This window comes from Plecotus auritus, assembly GCF_963455305.1.
Source record: "Plecotus auritus genome assembly, chromosome: 9".
NCBI classification, from domain to species: domain Eukaryota; kingdom Metazoa; phylum Chordata; class Mammalia; order Chiroptera; family Vespertilionidae; genus Plecotus; species Plecotus auritus.
Window position 1 is genome coordinate 120,087,794 of NC_137783.1, and position 17,814 is coordinate 120,105,607.

A 17,814-nucleotide genomic window follows, 5' to 3' on the forward strand; every position below is an offset into this window, starting at 1 on the left:
CAAATATTTGTTTTTTGCCTTACAGAATAGAATTACTCTTTTTTTTTTTTTTTTTTTTTTTTTTTTTTTTGGTTTTGTCCCACCTTTAGTTTTGGGTAACCAGCCCTACTAGAAAGCAAATGGGATTTATTTGGGAGGGCAGGGGAGAGAGAGGGAAGGAAGTGTCTCTTCTTCCCTTCTAAGGAGAACTGGCAGGATGGGAAGTAGTAGGTGGAGACTCATCAAATGGTTTGTAGAGTTCTAATTTCATTAAAACTTGAACCCACACTTATCAGATAGATTTTTTTTTCTTTTCAGCCTCTGGATTTGGGGCCACAGGGACTCCTGACCTGCCCAGGTTGAGTTAGGGGGAGAGCGAGGTCTGTTTGTCTCACTGCTATGGTCTCCAGGACACCTTCTTTAGTCCTTGGTATTCTTAGCAACAAAGTCACCTCTTGGCAGGAACAAAGCCGCTCAGATGCCAACAGTCAGGGTTTGGTTTCAAGTCACCAGCCTTGGAGAGTCAGTGCCCGATTTCCTTTGGCAAAGACAGCCTGCCCCTTCTCAGTTCCTTTCAGCCACTTGGGCACAAAGGTAATTTCCTCAAAATAGAAACCTTTGAAGATGCTATCTGATGCATCTGTGAATCATTACATTTCTCCTGAATTCTAATTTAACATCTTAGAATTTTGAAAATACCATTTATTCTTTCATTTTTTTTCTCAAATCAACTTTTAAAAACAAAAGTAGATCTGCATTTAGAAGGGTCTGGGCATTTTCTTCTGGGAGACCCCGTGGTTGGTATTTGCACCAAGATGCATGGGCCGTGGTGTTGACAGATCCAAGTTTTATTCTTAACTCCAGGACTAATCCCGGATGTGTGACCTCAGGCAGGTCCGTTCATCTCTAAGCTTCTATTTCCTTATCTGTAAAATGACTTTAATAAAACCTACCTACAATGTCATTGTGAGGAAAGGAGTACCTGAGCCCACATATACAGAAAGCACATTGCACATCTCCTTTTACCCACTGATGAGACTGGAAGCTCCTCAGCAGTTGTGCTTTATACGTTACTGTGGGCTTTTATTTGCTTGTAACTGAGAAGATGATGTGACAGACAGCATTAGAGAAAACCTACAGAAAGATCAAAGGCACTCGCCCCAACCCATAGCCTCACCTCCCTAACACAGCCAGGGCTTTGACTTTATGTAAACATTTTTTCCTTTCTCTTCCCGCACAGGCACACTCTGTTCTTTCACAATAGCTTCCAAGACTCAGTCCCACCAGAGAGTCCCCAGGTAACTGAAGGAGCAGAGGCAGGGACCACATCAAAGCTTGATAGGTTACACTTGGTTTTTCATTTTAGCTGATGCCTTTGAGGGATTTTGAAGCCTTGGTTAAGATAGCTCTCTGATGTTGAATGTGAGAGGGGCTTAGCCTTCTCCCAGAAGATGCCAGGCCCTGGCCACACTCCCCATAAGTCAGGCATGCAACACTGTGGACCCCTGTGGGGGGTTGGGCCTTTCACCCTTTGGCTTTGTGGCCAGAGATCCACGGCGTGGGCAGCAGGTCATGGATTCGAACCAGCGCTTCTGCAGGATATCTTTACAGGGTTGTGATCAAATGAGTTCGGGAAACTTTGGGTTATACAAGGTTAAAAAAATGTCTCTTTACTGCAGTGCTTTTAATATGCTAATATTCGCTGTGAATCTCAAAGAAGGGGGTTCTATTAAAAAATTGTAATAGCCAGCATTATTGAATGTTTACTCTTTGTTGGATCTAGGAGTTCTGGTGTGCTCTATGTAAGCAGTGTCTCATTTAAATCCTATAGGCAGCCTAGGGAGTAGATGCCATCACTCTCCCCATTTCAGACACTGGGGAAGCACTTGCCCAGTGTCATAGCTGATTTGCAGTACTCTTGGTAGGCTGCCCTAACCAATCCTTCTTTTATTTGAAGCTTCTATGGGATCAGTACTCAGAAAGACTCTATTTGGAGAAATGCCAGTTTAAACTCAAAAAGTGAGTAGGGACTGCTAGGCGAATAGAGACACGAGGTTTTCTCTTTGAACCCTATTAAGTTCTGAGCTCCCTGGAACCCGTGCACCCCCAGATGTCTTTGTCTGTGTCCCATTAGGTGGGTCTTATGGCCTGTACAGCAGGAAGGGTGGGTAGGGAGGGTCTGAAGTAGAGCATCTAGGCCAGAGGTTCTCAAACTTAGGTGCATATTGGAATTTGCCTACCGAGCATTAAAAATCACTGATGTCTGGCCTCATTCTCAAGGATTCCAATTTAGTCTGGGTGGAGCCCAGGCATTGGTGATTTTTAAATGCTCCTTGGTAATTCTGCTGCAACCTGGATGAGAACCATTGGCTTGGACATTCTCCTTTGTGGTCCAGTTTCCTTATCTTATACCAAAGCAAGGCAAAGAAAGGGTTTCCTTTGTAAGTTAAATGTCTTCTCATAAGTTTGATGTTTTTGTTTCTTTTTTTGTGACTACGAATGACTGATATTCCTTTGTTACCAACCTCTCATAACCTTATGCCATGAATCCTCTCCCCTGACCCTAACATTGCACTGATAGCCACATATTGACTGGCCCTGGGGACCTCGGGCAAGTTTGAGATTGGTTACTAAGGGGACTGACTGATGAGAAGAGGCTCAGCCTTTTCATTCCTGCTGGAAGAAGTAGGTAGGTACCATAGCTCAGAAGGCTGCATCCATGCTACTGCTAGGGGAGCTGGAGTGAGAAGTGCATTCTGGGTGATGATGTTAGCTAACTACACACATCATTTTTATTGGGTTTACACCGTAAATAGCAGGCTCCAAAAGGTGTCACTGTCATTTTCAGCTGAGTCTTGTGAAACTGGGTAATAGAATTGTTTTTGGTTTGATAGTTGGGTAATTTAAGCTGTTGTTTACTACTGTGTCTACAAAAAGCCTTCTTAGGCATTGGAAAAATATATACCCTATCAATAAAAGACAATGACTGTTTCACTATGTTGTATACCTGAAACTAATATATTATTGTATGTCAACTTTATTTAAAAAAAAAAAAAGATTATTGTTTTTGCCCTAAGTTATAAGGACTTTTCTAACATCTTCATCTTTTCAAAGGTAGGGAGCCTCAGCTAATCAAGGCATAATTCTGGGATTTTAAGACTACTTACTCTTTATCCAGTTCAAGATGCATGTGTCCCAGGTTGTTCAAAGGGTTTGTAATGGGAATGTCTCTGTTGGTTTCTTGCAGTACAACAAACACCTCTTCGTGCACATTGGGCATGCCAACCATTCTTACAGTGACCCATTGCTTGAATCAGTGGACATTCGTCAGATTTATGACAAATTTCCTGAAAAGAAAGGTGGCTTAAAGGAACTGTTTGGAAAGGGCCCTCAAAATGCCTTCTTCCTCGTAAAATTCTGGGTGAGTAAGACCTTGCAGTGATTTCACTGGCTTTTGTTTGAATGGTCAAGTCCCATGTGAGTGTGGAGCAGCACAGCTGGCCATGGATGCATGCTAACTGCATGTTCACCTGCACCTGCAGGATTGCCGGGGGTCGTGGCTCACACCTGTGTGCCGCCCTCACTCTGGGCTTGTGCCCGGCTGCTTCTGCCAAACAGCAAAAGGCGGGTGGCCTCTTTGGGCTTCAGGGCCCACTCATGCAATGACAAGAGGCTTCCCCGGTGGGCGGAATCAGGATGGAAAACATGGGCCACTAGACCCTCTTTCTCTTTCTTCTCACTCCATTAAGCAAAGCAACCTGTAAATTCCACTGTCACATAGGACCTGGGGCATAGTTGGGGCTGGAATGAAAATAACAGTTGCACGGGCTTTAAGATCTTAGAAGTGCCTGAGAGAATACACTGAGTGGCCAGATTATTATGATCTCTGAACGCTAATAATCTGGCCACTCAGTGTCTATCCTATATAATAAAAGGCTAATATGCAAATTGTCCCCTCGACCAGGAGTTCGACCAGCAGGCAGGCTGGCCAACCGCCCATGTTCCCTCCCCCTGGCCAGGCTGGCTGGACCCCACCCATGCAAGAATTCATGCACCAGGTCTTTAATACACACACACACACACACACACACACACACACACACACACACACACTCACACTGAGTGGCCAAATTATTATGCGTTCAGAGATCATAATAATCTGGCCACTCATTGTATAAAATGGCTTTGCCCAGTATGTGCCTCATTTGTGCTTTAAAACGTTAAGTGCAGATTGCACCAGCTACTGGGGCTCCCTGATGTCCCACAGCCTCTAGGAGGAGCTTTGCTCTTCCTTTTCCACTGGTCAAGCAGGGGCCAGGGTCAGAGACCTGAAAGCAGCATGAGTATACTGTGTGTGTACTGGGGGTCAGGAGGCAATAGGAGACCAGATGACCTGCTAGTGCTAAGTGTTTATAAGTCCATTCTTTAGAAAGAGAACAGCTCCAAATGTATGTGCTCCTTATCATGGCATCAGCGACCCTACGTGAGCTGGTTCCAGAGCGGTTTCCTTGCTCTGTCCTGTGCCCAGCCTCCGTGTGCATCTGTTGTACATTTCCCTTCTCCTCCTCCTCCATGGGGCCAGCTCCCTTTCCCTTTGGGATGGCGGCTCGTTTATTATAGCACCTTTCTCACTTAAGCAGACCATTGATTTTCCTTTTACTCCCACCGCATGTTGTGGTTAATCAGTTCCCATGCTGTGTCATAATTATGTGGTTGTGTGTCCCACTCCTCGCTGGACCCCCGGCTGCCTCTGGGGGAGCTTATTCACTACAGTGGCAACCATTTATTGAATACCTGCTGTGGGCTGGGGACCGTGCTAATGCTCTACATGCATCTCATCCAGTCCTCATGGTGTTTAGCGGAATTTGCTTTGTATTCAACTAAGACAGTGTTCGGCATACTGCGACTCTGTTGACTAATGAGTTTGCCGACCACTGAACTAAGACAAAGACTCAGAGATTATGAAGGACAGGCTACTTGTAGGGTGGGGACTTGGGTCTTGAAATTGGATAAGTTTGACATTAGTGCCTCTGCTCTGTTCCCTGACTGCTTCACGCCCTATGGATCCTGACCACGGAGTCCATCTGAGGAGGACTCTCCAGGTCTCCAGTACAAGTGCTCAACACACACAAAAAAAGCCCAACAAATGGGGAGACAAGGAAAAATTTATGTTTTAAATTCCTTGGAGGGAAGTTTACATATTACGTTTAGTTTGTTTAGCTTCTGTTATCCTTGCATGGTAACTAGCTCTCGTTTTTCATGCTTTCATATTAAATTTTAATTATAGTAATAGCCTTCTACTGATATTAATGTTCTTAGGATGGATAATACATGTGGATAACATGGACAAGCAATAATGGTCATTTCTCCTTTTTAAATTGGTGGCTGCCACTTCGTGATGGTGTTGGAGGGTCACTTAATGATAACACAGAAGTTTTCTAAGTGTGGCCTGTGGGACCCCACAGGGGGTTCTTCAGTATTCTTTTAGCGGGTTGACAAGGTCAAAACTATTTTCATTATGACAAGGAGACATTATTTGCCTTTTGCATGCTGCTGATATGCATACTCTGGTGGCTCAGAAGCAATGGGGGTATGTATGCACACACAGTTTAAAAAAAAATAAAAGAAAAGAACCAGTCACACCAAGAATGTTCTTTATGACGCTTACCCATCTGGAACCTGGAGTGCACATTGAAAACAAATGCCGGAGCCTGCCTGCCGCATCAAGGAAAACAGCTGACAACAAATGCTACAAAAGATAAAATTTGAGCTTCCAAGCAAAAATAAGAATTTTGGAAAACTTGTATCTACCTCAGTGAACTTGACAGCTTCCTAGTACTTGAAAGACTTTTTGGTGAGGTCCACAGTCAGATTAACTAATGCGATTTTTTGATACTGTGCAAGATAAACCAATGGATTTTAATGTAGCAGAGTATGTAAGTTTATTGACATGGTTTCAGATTCTGCACTGCAGCTAGCCTTTAAAAAACTATCACTTGTCCAGTTTAGTTGTAAAGAAAAATGACCACAGTTATCTGATGAGCTTATTCAGATAGTCTTCCCTTTTCCAGTTACACATTTAGATAAGCCTGCATTTTCTTCATGTCCCTCAGCCAAAGCAGCATGTCGTGACAAATTGAATGTAGAAGCAAGTATGAGAACCTAGGTATTTCCCATTCATTTACACATTAAATGGATTTGCAAAATATAAAACAACACTACCTTTTCACTATAGGTATGTTTTAACTATAGGTATGCCTAGTTTTTTTTAAAAAAAATGTATGTTAACATGTAATGAGCTTATTGTTTTTTTTAAATTAGGTAATAAATATTTTTTAAGAATTCAGTTTAAATTTCCAATACAGAAAATATAGATAGATGTAACCTATAGAAACAAGCTCTTTGAGATCCTCAGTAAAATTTAAGAGTGGAAAAGGGGTCCTGAGACCAGAAAGATGAAGAGTTCTTGTTGTGAAGCATATAAAAAGAGACTGCTCTATCCAAGTGAATTAAAGATCATCAGAAATTATAGGATATGATGAAAAGAAACCATTTTCAGTACTTTCAAATTAAACAGTATTGGTTTTTAATAGTAAGTTTTTTTTAATTAGCATGTTACTTGAATATAAAGTGGAATGGAAAGTGCTTAGCAAAGTACGTTCTTGTTTTTGCTTCCAAACTTTCACCTGTTTTACTCAGGAGGCGATTTTAATAAATGCTTTCAGGGTTGTGTCTCTTCAGTCATTCATGAATCCCCAAATGAGGAGGTCTAGATTGCAGATGTTTAGAGTGTGCTGGCTAGTATGAGATGTGCAAATTTGACATAATTACTCCAAGATTAGATATGAGTTTATTGAATTAAGATTTACAGAATTAAAATTGAGCACTTCTGTGAATATGATAGAAGATATTCCTTCTTAGTGTAGTTAACAGTACTTAACCTTTATAAAGAAATTCAGTCGTAACTGTTAAATGAGGAAAGGCCATATGAATTAGGTTTACAATTTGCTGCAGTTTGAAATCTCATTGGTTTCCTCTAATGACTGAGAATGAATTACACTTGGAATATCTACTCTGTCAGTAGGTGCTTCCAATGGGCGTTTTCTGTTGATTTTAGAGAGAGAGGAAAGGAGAGGAAAAGAGAGGGAAACATTAATGTGAGAGAGAAACATCGATCAGTTGCCTCCTGTACATGCCCTGACTGGGATGCTGTGACCGGGGATCGAACCCGCAACCTGGGTATGTGCCCTGACTTGGAATGGAATCAGTGACTTTTTGGTGCATGGGACTATGCTCCAACCGAGCCACTCCAGCCAGAGCTAGCCATTCTTATTTTATTAGGCATTAATACTATGGCTTAGAATATATATGTGTATATGTGTAAATATTTAAATTGCTTTCTAAAGTCATCAAGCAGTGAGTGAGTATACCAGACATCTTCATCAGCCTTGTGTGGCATAATTTAAAAGCAAAACAACTTTTATATCGTCATTTTCTGTTCTTTGAATTCTCTACATCTGCAGTTATTTTTTCTTTCTACTCAGTCTTTAATCCTTCATTCTCTAGTCCCTCCATTCTAAGACGTATACTTGTTACCATTTCAACAGTGGATATCATAAGCACCTTGCCTGACCCTCCACAGAAGAGTAAGTGGTGATGTGGTTATTATTGCCTGCCCTTTGTGCCCCTCACCAATAGAGGGCATCTCATCATCTCCTTGTTTTCTTAGTTATTTGTGCTATAGTACTATACACTACTAGTGAAATTTTAGCTTAAATTTGAGTTCCTAATTTTTATGTCTCAGAAAAATGACAGTTTGATGCAGCATTGAAATTGTTATTATGATTGGGGATGAGTGTGGAAGCAGATTTATAATAAGCGAGGCCAACATTTTGTACTGGCAGAAAACCATCCTTTTTTTCCTTATAAAACAATGATCAGGTGCTGTGTGGGCCCCCAAAAAGGAAGATGTCCACCCACAAATGGTCAGAGCCCAAGTTGGTTTCTGCAGGTTCATGCAGATCGGTTGCTGGTGAGATGGCAGACGCTGCAGCTAATTTAAGATAAAATACCAACTGTCTTGGAATTGATCATAGAATTCCCAGAGCTGGAAGAGGTGGGTGTGATTTGGTAATGCACCCTAAAAGACAAAAACCCAGCTGCAGCTTGAGCTGACTTGCAAAAGAAGTTGCTTGCCAGCCACATGTAGCTTACTTAAGGAAATAAATGAGAAATAATGTTTTTAACCAAATAAGAAATTCAGTGAAACTATTATTTTTGAAGTAATTCTACTCTCTGTCCTAACAATGCTCAAGAGTGTCAAATTTTGAAACGTTGGTGCAAAGAGAGCCACATGTTAATAACAAGTTACTTATAACCCTTACGGCCAAGAGCTATTCAAAAGAACCATGAGTATGATAAAGGCTTAGCCTCAAATGTGATTGGACTAATAAAGAAGGAAATAATATGAAAATGAAATTGTATGGATGTATATCCTGTTACAAAACAAAATTTGTACATATATTTAATACAGTGTTTCTTTTTTCTTTGAAATCATTATTAAAGTATGGGTGTCTTAGAAACCAGGATATATATGTTACCCTGTGATTATTTATGCTATCTTTTTAAAATTCTTGAAATTATGAACATTCAGTATAAACAATTACCAATATATTTATAGTCACTCAGCTTTCTTAATATATTATTTTAGGGGAAGAAAAAGGCTGGTTTTACTAACCAAAGCAGATATGAGAAGATTTTATAAAACAGAGAAGGGAAAGTGAGCTATTTGGAAAGGGGCAGCCTTTAGAAAATACTTTCATCTCGGTGGGAATGAAATCACGTTGTTTGGACAAAATGACAAGCACTATAAATTAAAAACCGGGCTTTCTTTAAGCAGAAGAAATTGTCTGAAGAAACTGTCAGCCTGGTCTAACTGGATTCTGCATGACTTAGGCTAAATTGTAGACTTGAGTCTATCATTTGGAACCAAATGTCCCTGTTGCTATTCATGGGAAAGGAAGTTAGCAAAATGGAATAAATTTCTCCCCACATGTTTTAAACTGCTATCGATAAGGAAAGGGCCTTTCTGTTCCAGTTTCCCATTTCTCTCTACTTCTGTTCCATCTCAAAAGGATGTTAAGTACTGAAATTGTGCGAGCAATATTAAGTGATGGAATGATGTAAGTGGAAGAAGGTTAGCTAGAAATACCACCATATTCAGAGGTACCTATGGGCTAATACATAATACATTCCCTTCAGGTAGACTGTGATGATATGATTTCCTTCACCGGGAGTCTGTTCTTTGAAAAATCATCTCTAGATAGGCAGGTTCTGATATTTCATGTAGAGGGACAGGGGAGCCAGTAAGCTTGCACACCCACCCATTTTCATTTGATTTCATAAGAAAAATATGTGGAGCTTGGTTAGCACTTTCTGCAGTGACTGCTCTCTATTCTTGGCTTCCTTCCTGTGTTCCCAGCCCCATGTTCTAAGCTGCTTTGCTGGCCTCCCCCAGGGAGCAGGGATCCTGTGTATATTATTGATTCAGCAGGGCAATGTACGTGGTAGCTTTTCAGCAGCTCCCCCCTCTCCTTGGCTGGAAAGTTATTTCATTCAACTAGAGAAAGGGCTTTACACCGGGTGCAATAACTGCCTCTTAGCCAGCTCTGATAGGGTAGGCAGATCTAGTAAGTACCTGATAGTTTGTTGGGTAATTTTCCTCAGGAAATTTACTAAAGAGCAGGGAGGAGACTGCAAGAGACTCACAAAAGCTGTTCTAGGTGATGTCTGGAATTGTTAGGTCCTTATGAAAATATTTATTTACATTAGTAATAAATACATACATCACTAGTGAATCATTCAGCAAACGTTCACTGACTCTGATTTTGCTCCTAGAGAGCTGGCCAGACAGACATAAGTAAGAGTCAGGCACACAAGCAGATAAACAACTGCACCTTGGGGTAGAAGCCCACATGAAAATGTGGGCACACAGAGCTAGGAGGAGCCATTTGTGCCTAAGAACATGTCAGAAGGCCTCACGAAGACATGGTCTTTGAGCTGAATCTTGAAAGTGTTGGGACAGTGGAAAGGGATGGGAAGGGGTTCTCTGGGGAAGTGGATGTTTGGACAGACACAGCCCTCCTGGGCTATGGCCACAGAGCTCACAGAGCCTGGAGAGGTGAGAGCTGAGGGTGGAAACACTGATCCCCAGGCAGACACTTTATTTGAAAAGATCCTTTCTGAATCCCCTGAAAACACAGGTAGAACTCTTAGGACCACCTGGAAAATGGGATTAGAAGCTCACTCTACTTTTCCCCCCAATCCTTGAACCTCAGACTCACCACAGATGCTTTTTTTTTAAACCTTGAACTCTTCAGGACTATGCAGAATCTAAATGGGGAGTTCCCTGGACCTCATGGGAGAATCCATCTGACAGCTGTTCCTCTAATGCTTTCTGTCCTAGGTCATTTGGCTCAGTGATTGCTAACAAAGCTGAGGTCAGGGTTCATCCTTTTTTGTGTGGGGCTATTTAGCTTTGCTCCCTGCCATGGTTACAGGCAGAGATGCTAAGCCTGAGCCCCACCAAGAGCTGCTGCTCCACAGAGGTCCAGGGGAAAGCAGATACACACACACACCACCACCCACCTCCCTCCCCCTGTGCACTTCCCAGCATTTGCCCTGTCAATGGAGGTCTGGTTAGCTTCTCTCTGTAACTGGATCTCAAGAAAAGCCTGAGGAGGGAAGAGCTGAAGTGACACAGTCAGCATGGCTGCCTATTTCCAGACCTTATTTTGCCAGGAATAAGTGGATTATCTGGACATAATCATAACCCCCACCCCACTCCCCAGAGATCTTGGTCAATTCTCTAAAATTGGAGTTAGCCCCTTGGTGATAAGTGAAATCCCTTCTCCCTTGGGCAGGTATATCCTACCCACCCACTCATTTTAATTTATTTTTTTGTATTTCAAAAGCAATACAAGCTTATTGTAAATAGTCCTAGCAGTTCAGAAGACTATAGAAGAAAAAGTGAGACCCCCCCCCCCAGCCCTGAATCCTCCTGTACTTTTATATGCATCTACAAACATTGTAGACACCATTGGTTTTTCCTTAAATGAGTTACACTTCTTTTTTTTCTAAAAGATATCTTAATTATAAGATGTCTTATAGCAATCAGAATTTGAGGGTAAGTCCCAATTCTTGTTATTCTTTTCAGTAAAGATGACTTGTTAGTAGAGTTGCCAGATTTAGCAAATAAAGATGTAGGCCACCCAGTTAAATTGGAATTTCAGGTAAACAGTGTATAATATTTTAGTGTATATATGTCCCATGCAATCTTTGGGACATACAGATACCCCCAAAAGTGATGTTTATGTAAAAATCAGATTGAACGTGGTGGCCTGTAGTTATTTGGCAACTCTAGACTTAGTTGACTGATTTTGCTGTTGTTTATGTAAGACTTGCACAGGAACTCCAGCCCAAAAAAAGGTCCTGTTTCTGGGTTTGGGAAGGGGGGTCCTGGGCCTGCGTTCGCAGGCCTGATGCCTGTGGTGAGTGCAGGGCCAGCTCAGCTGGGCGCCCAGTGCTCATTAAGGCCTCCTTTGGAAAGAGCTGACCTGGGCAGCTGCTTCACGCTTGGGCTGAGAGCTTGGCTCTTTCATCTCAGCTACTTGGTGAAGCCACCAGTGGCCGTTACCTGAAGTGGTGTGGGTGATATTAATTGAATTTTTTCTTAATGAATGCTGGTATTTGTAGGAATTTGCAATGCAAACAGCCAGTCTTTCAAGCGGAGAGTATTGTAATTAGAGCAAGCTTTTAAGATTCTTTGAAGTACTAAATGTTTATGAAATTCAAATAGGGGTGCCAATCTGCACAATAAAGGGGCTCTTGGTAGTGTTTTTAAAAATCTTCTATTTTGTAGATGTAAATATATGCCATAATTAGTAGGAAGTAAGTTGAGGAGTGGGGGCTGAGTTTATTCCTATTATTCTTATTAAAAACAGCTGTGGCAGACCTACAGCTGCCGTCCTTTTGTGCTGGGCAGGGGGGTACAAGGGCCCTAAGTGAACAGGCTCAAAGACTTGCTCCCTAAGGGCAGTTTCACAGTTCTCCCCAAGGGCAGGTTGCTTTACTGGGGAATTCTCCCACGGTCATCCAACTTCCCCCACCCCAGTCTTCCGTTTGCAGATGTGGGCTGGCTTCAGAGGTCTCGGCCAGGGGCAGGTACGTGCAAAAGAGTTGGGCAGGAGGGTTTGGGAGCAGCCAGCTTCCTCAGAGACACCCTCTGCCTGATAACCCCCCTGTCAGCACTGGGTAGAGGAGAGAGGGCCGGGGGACCGCTGCCTAATGCTCACTGCTCACACCCAGTGCAGAGTGATTGTCCTTTGGTGTGGTGGAGCAGCTGCCAGGCCCACTAGGTGCCCCGCCTGAGCCTCACCATGCGGCAGCCCTGGATGGTCGCCCACAACTGAGCCCAACTCCCAGTGCCTCCTGCCAAGGAGCCAGATGCTGCCATTGGAAAAAATTGCTTCACAATTTGAAATCTTGGTCCTTTGATCATTGCTCAGAGAGGATGAAGAGGAGAGGTTCAAAGTGGTGGTTTGAAAATGCCAGCGTCTCCTTGAATCCATCAGTGCCTATTATACTCTCTCTTGTCAGGGACTATCCTCTTGATGTTTCATTTTTGCAACCAAGTAATTCCTGCCCAGCCTCTCCAAGCCTTGGGGTGAAAGGGAGAGATGGGTGGGAAGGGATGGGAAGGGCGTGTCTGCAGACTGCTCCTTTCCTGACCGGTGCCCCTGCCTTTGGGGTTTTCTGCTTCCTCTTTGTACCAGCAGTAAAGCCAGTGACAAAGTAGTGTCATCAGCCAAATACTGCTCCTGCGTGACCTGCACAATCCCCTCCTTCACTTGGCAACCTTAGTGCTCACTTTCTCTTACTTCAGCCCCCAGTAGCCAGGTTGCCAAGGGCCTAGGGTTTCACAGAGAGGATCCCCGGGCCCAGCCCTCCTCTCAGAGCTCTGGATCCTGCATAACTGGGCTAGGTCTCGTTTCTCCTCTCCCATGAAATGGGAAGGATCATTTTTCAATATGTAATTAAAAATTGTAATTAAAGTGACATTAATTTTTTTTTTTTTATTTCAAAAGCATGAAATCAAACAGTGGAACAATCCATGAGTAAGTACTGGTAAAAGAGCTTACTGACTGAGAGGTAATAGAAAAGGGAACCCAATCCAAAGCCTTGTCTGGTGACTTGAATGCTTTAGCTACAGGAGTAAACTAATGCGTGTAAGAAGGGTGAGTTGGGGGAGAATTTGGGAGACTGTTTCCTCGCTGTCTGACACAGGCAGCTTTCTCTACCTGGCATTGTAACCTGCTTCTCCTTACACCTTGTATTGTTTCCCAGGACTTGCCCACAAATACACGCAGACATTTTTAATTCATTCAACAAACAACGTTAAGGGTTGCCTTTTTGATTTCCAGAAAAAAATTCTAGAACATCTCTAATCGTATCCATGTGGGAAAGATGGTAATTTTTAAGCAGTTATGCCCAAAACTTAACACTTGTCATATACTCACAAATCAGAAGAAACTACTGTTTTTCCTGTTTGTAGAAAGTCAGTGTTGCATCTGTGCTGATAAGTGTTGATTGGCTCAGGCTGGCTCTGTGGGGACAGTGTTTATCTTATGTTTTGACTTCTAACCACCATCTACATCGGGTCCCACTTCTGTAGATGTGATTGAGGCTCTGTCTTCATCTCTGTCCTGGTCTATATTTTAAATCAATAAGGTAATAGGAATGGTTGTCAGTTTTATTAACAGCTGTCATTTGTGTAGCACGTTACAGCTGTGCATTGTCTCCTATCACCATGGTGGTCTTAGGAAGCAGGTCTTCTCTGTGGTTAAAAATGAGGATGTGAGACTCAAAGGAGTGACTGCTGTCCATGCTGTAGCCTGAGATGAGGCAACAGCAGATGAAGCATCAGAATCTGGACTAGTTGGAAAGGAGGTCAGAAATCAGGATGGCATCTAATAAAAATGAATGTAAAAGTTGAATCCTGGTAAGCAGATAGGACCTGCAAAACCTTGTGGATGAGAAGGGGGAAAGGAAAGGTGAGAATAAGGAGGAAATGAAAGAGAATTGCAGAGCCCTCGCTGGTTTGGTTCAGTGGATAGAGTGTCGGCCTGCAGACTGAAGGGTCCTGGGTTCAATTCCAGTCAAGGGGTTTGGGGCTCGATCCCCAGTAGGGGGCTTGCAGGAGGCAGCCAGTCAGTGATTCTCTCTCATCATTGATGTTTCTATCGCTCTCTCTCCCTCACCCTTCCTCTCTGAGATCAATAAAAAAATATTTTTTTAAAAAAGAGAGGGAGAATTGCAGAATTGTCTTACAGGCGTGTTCTTAGGTCTCATGATTCCAGACTACAGAGCTCTAGGTAGAAGTTACAGGGAAGCCAATTGCAACTTACTGGGTGTGGTGAGTCATGCTCAAGTCCTTATCCATGATATTTGTGAATATATTACATTACATGAAAAAGGAGAATCAAGGTTGCTAATCAACAGACTTGGAGAATGTCTTGATCTGAGTGGGCCCAATGTAATGACAAGGTTCCTTAAAAGTGGAAGAGGAACGCAGAGGAAGAGATGTAGAGAAATGACACCTGGCAGTGTGACCAAGGCTTGGTCTGTTGTCACTGATTTTGAGGATGGGGAGGGGCTAAGAGACAAGGAATGTGGATGGCCTCTAAACGCTGCAAGAGACAAGGAAAGAGATCCTTACCCAGAGCCTCCAGAAAAGAACGCAACTCTGCCAATACCTTGAGCTGAGCTTCGTGAGACCCATGTTGGATGTCTGACCTACAGAAGTAGAAGGTCATAAATTTGTGGTGTTTTAAGCAATAGAAAACTAGCACAATAGAAAACCTAACACAACAGGAAGAAGAATTGCCTAACAATTAGGTCTGTCTAGCACATAGTATTTTCTTTTTCTTTTTAAATATATTTTTATTGATTTCAGAGAGGAAGGGAGCGGGGAGAGAGATAGAAACATCACTGATGAGAGAGAATCATTAATCGGCTGCCTCCCGCACTCCCCCCACTGGGGATCGAGCCCACAAACCTGGATATGTGCCCTGACCTGGAATCAAACCATGACCTCTTGGTTCATAGGTCAACACTCAACCACTAAGCCACGCAAAGTATACGTTTTTCTGTATCTGAAGGTATTTAGCCAGAAGGCAGAGCAGGCCAGGATACTGTAGAAGGATGTCTGCGTTGGGTGCTAGGAGTAAGCGTTGGTCTTTGAACCCAAAACATATGCAGTCATCTCTGTTCTAAGACAAAAATGGTCAAAGATCCTTAGAAGGGCCTGTTTTCCTGGACTTGCCTGCCCCATCCAGCCATAGTTTCAAGTGTTTGGGTTTGTTGTTTTTTTTTTAAACACTTCCGAGCCTGGCCCATGACTAGCTACGTATTTTGGTCTGGCTTATCTGTCCCCAAAGGATAGGTAGGATATGGTTTGACTTTGGAATTTGTTGGAAAGATAAATTTGCTAGTTTTAGCTGTTTCTTGGATTTTTGTGTTCATTTGCCTTTAGAAAATACCCTGTGGTCAGAGAAAAGCCGATTAGGCAGAAACAGTCTGCATCTCTGATACCAGCACATTTTTTCTCATTTGCTTGCCTCCAGAACTCTATGAGATGCTTGCCTGGAGTTTTCAGTAGGTTGGGTAATGAACACAGCTTGACTCCCAGACTCATTACAGAGTTTGCTTCCTTTGTTGTTGATTTAATGCAAGCATTCTTTCTTCGATTCTACCTTTGCTTCATGGGAGTTCAGTGACTGCATTTCTTTCTGGGATAATCGTAATATCATCAGCTGACAGGTAATTATCTTTCACATCAATACCTCCTCCTAGAAAATTCCTGAAGAGCAGCTGTGATATGGTTGGATGGCTACATGATTATTTTCCATGTTCAAGAGTAATTGCAAAGCAGTTCTAACAGCAAATTGGTTATTTAAAAGGCTGGGAAGCCTTTTAAAATGTAACATTAAATTTACACTAATAATAAATATAAAGTTTTCTCCAACTGTTATTTAAAAAAAAAAAAAAAAAAGGCAAGGAAACCGAGGAACTTTCAGTCCTGATCTAAATGAAAGCTGAAATGCACGGTACCTACTGACCCAGCAGTTCCATCCGACACCCAACAAACATGCATACATATGTTCATCAAAAGCATATTTGAGAATGTTCAGAGTAGCACTCTTCATAATAAGCTTGCTATAGAAACATTGCAAATGTCCGTCAGTAGTGGAATCATAGATCATGGTGCTTTTCATTCATTGTATACTCCTTAGTGCCAAGGACAAACGAATTCCACACAGCAGCCTGGGCGACTCTCACGGCATAATGCTGAGTGAGCTAAACACAAAAGACTCAACAGTTATTTAGGATTTTAAAAACCACCCAGAACTCAAGTATAATGTTTTAGGATCAAGGTTGCCCTCGTGGAGTGAGTGCTGGGGTGATTGTGCTGGGTGGGAAGCAGGGATTGCGAGGGTGGGAAGGGGAGATTATTTGGGGAAAGGTTTCTGTTCTGTTCCTTCATCTGGCTGCTGGTTCCATGGCTGTGTTCACTTTATGAAAATTATTAAGCTGCAAGCTTGTGACTTGTGCATTTCTCTGAATATGTTATACTTCCATTTTTTTAAAAATTAACCATGATAACTTGAAAATTCATAATTTGTTGAGGAAGTTTCTGAGGGCAGGTTTTCATAATGTGTGTTCTTTCAGAATTTCATTTTTGATAATTCTTGTCATTATAACTACAGGCGATTCATTCCTAATTAAAATTAATTGGAGTTATTTTGGTAATTCTAGGGGTAAAGCAAGGGTGAGATGGTGGGAGTGGTCCACCTCAGGTCCAGGCAGTAAGGAGGTTGATTGTCTACAGAGAATGTTCAGCCATCTAAACATTGTCCTCATGGTTATTATCACCATGTGTCCACAGTTCTAAACAGTGCTATTGATAAAATACCCCTCAAGCCCTCATCAATTTGGCTCAGTGGATAGAGTTGGCCTGCGGACCAAAGGGTCCCAGGTTTGATTCCGGCTAAGGGCATGTACCTGGTCAGGGCTCGTGCATGAGGCAACCAATCGATGTATTTCTCTCACATCGGTGTTCCTCTCTGTCTTTCTCTCTCTCTGAAAATCAATGAAAAAAAAATTATATATATATATATATATATATATATATATATATATATATATATATATATAAAATAAAAGCCTAAGTGACCGTTAGGGCGGAACAACCAGAACGACCGGTTGCTATGGTGCACACTGACCACCAGGGGGCAGCCAGGCTCATGGCTGACAAGTGCAGCGATGGTGGCGGGAGCCTCTCCCACCTCCGCGGCAGGCCTAAGGAGCAGTGAGCCGAGCAGTAAGGAGCAGTGAGCAGGCGGTGGTAATGAGCGAGGGGTCCTGGACTGCGAGAGGGTGCAGGCCAGGCTGAGGGACCCCTGCCGGTGCATGAATTTCATGCACCAGGCCTCTAGTATATATATATATCCCCTCAGGTGAGGATTAAAAATAAATAAGTAAATAAAATACCCCTCAAAAAAATAAAATCTTCTGTTGGCCTGAGCCCTAAACTATTGGTGAAGTCAGTGTTGTGTTTTATTTCATATATACTTTACATATATAATGTGCTTCAAATGAGCACCCTTGTATAACTTATTCATTATATCACTAATCCTTTAATAACACATGTGGACTCAGCCTCTTATTCATTTCTAGGGTGAGTTCTTAACAGTTTGGAATCATTTGAGCTGCAGT

General features: G+C 42.4%; 1 protein-coding gene across 1 annotated transcript in view; it reads left to right on the plus strand.

Annotated features, from left to right (window-relative positions):
- The window catches only part of TEAD1 (TEA domain transcription factor 1), a 254,213-nt gene that overhangs the window by 216,246 nt on the left and 20,153 nt on the right, over positions 1-17,814 (plus strand). The window contains exon 9 of the mRNA XM_080640120.1: positions 3,227-3,400. Coding sequence (XP_080496246.1) covers positions 3,227-3,400 — 174 coding nt within the window. The remainder of the gene's footprint in view (positions 1-3,226; positions 3,401-17,814) is intronic.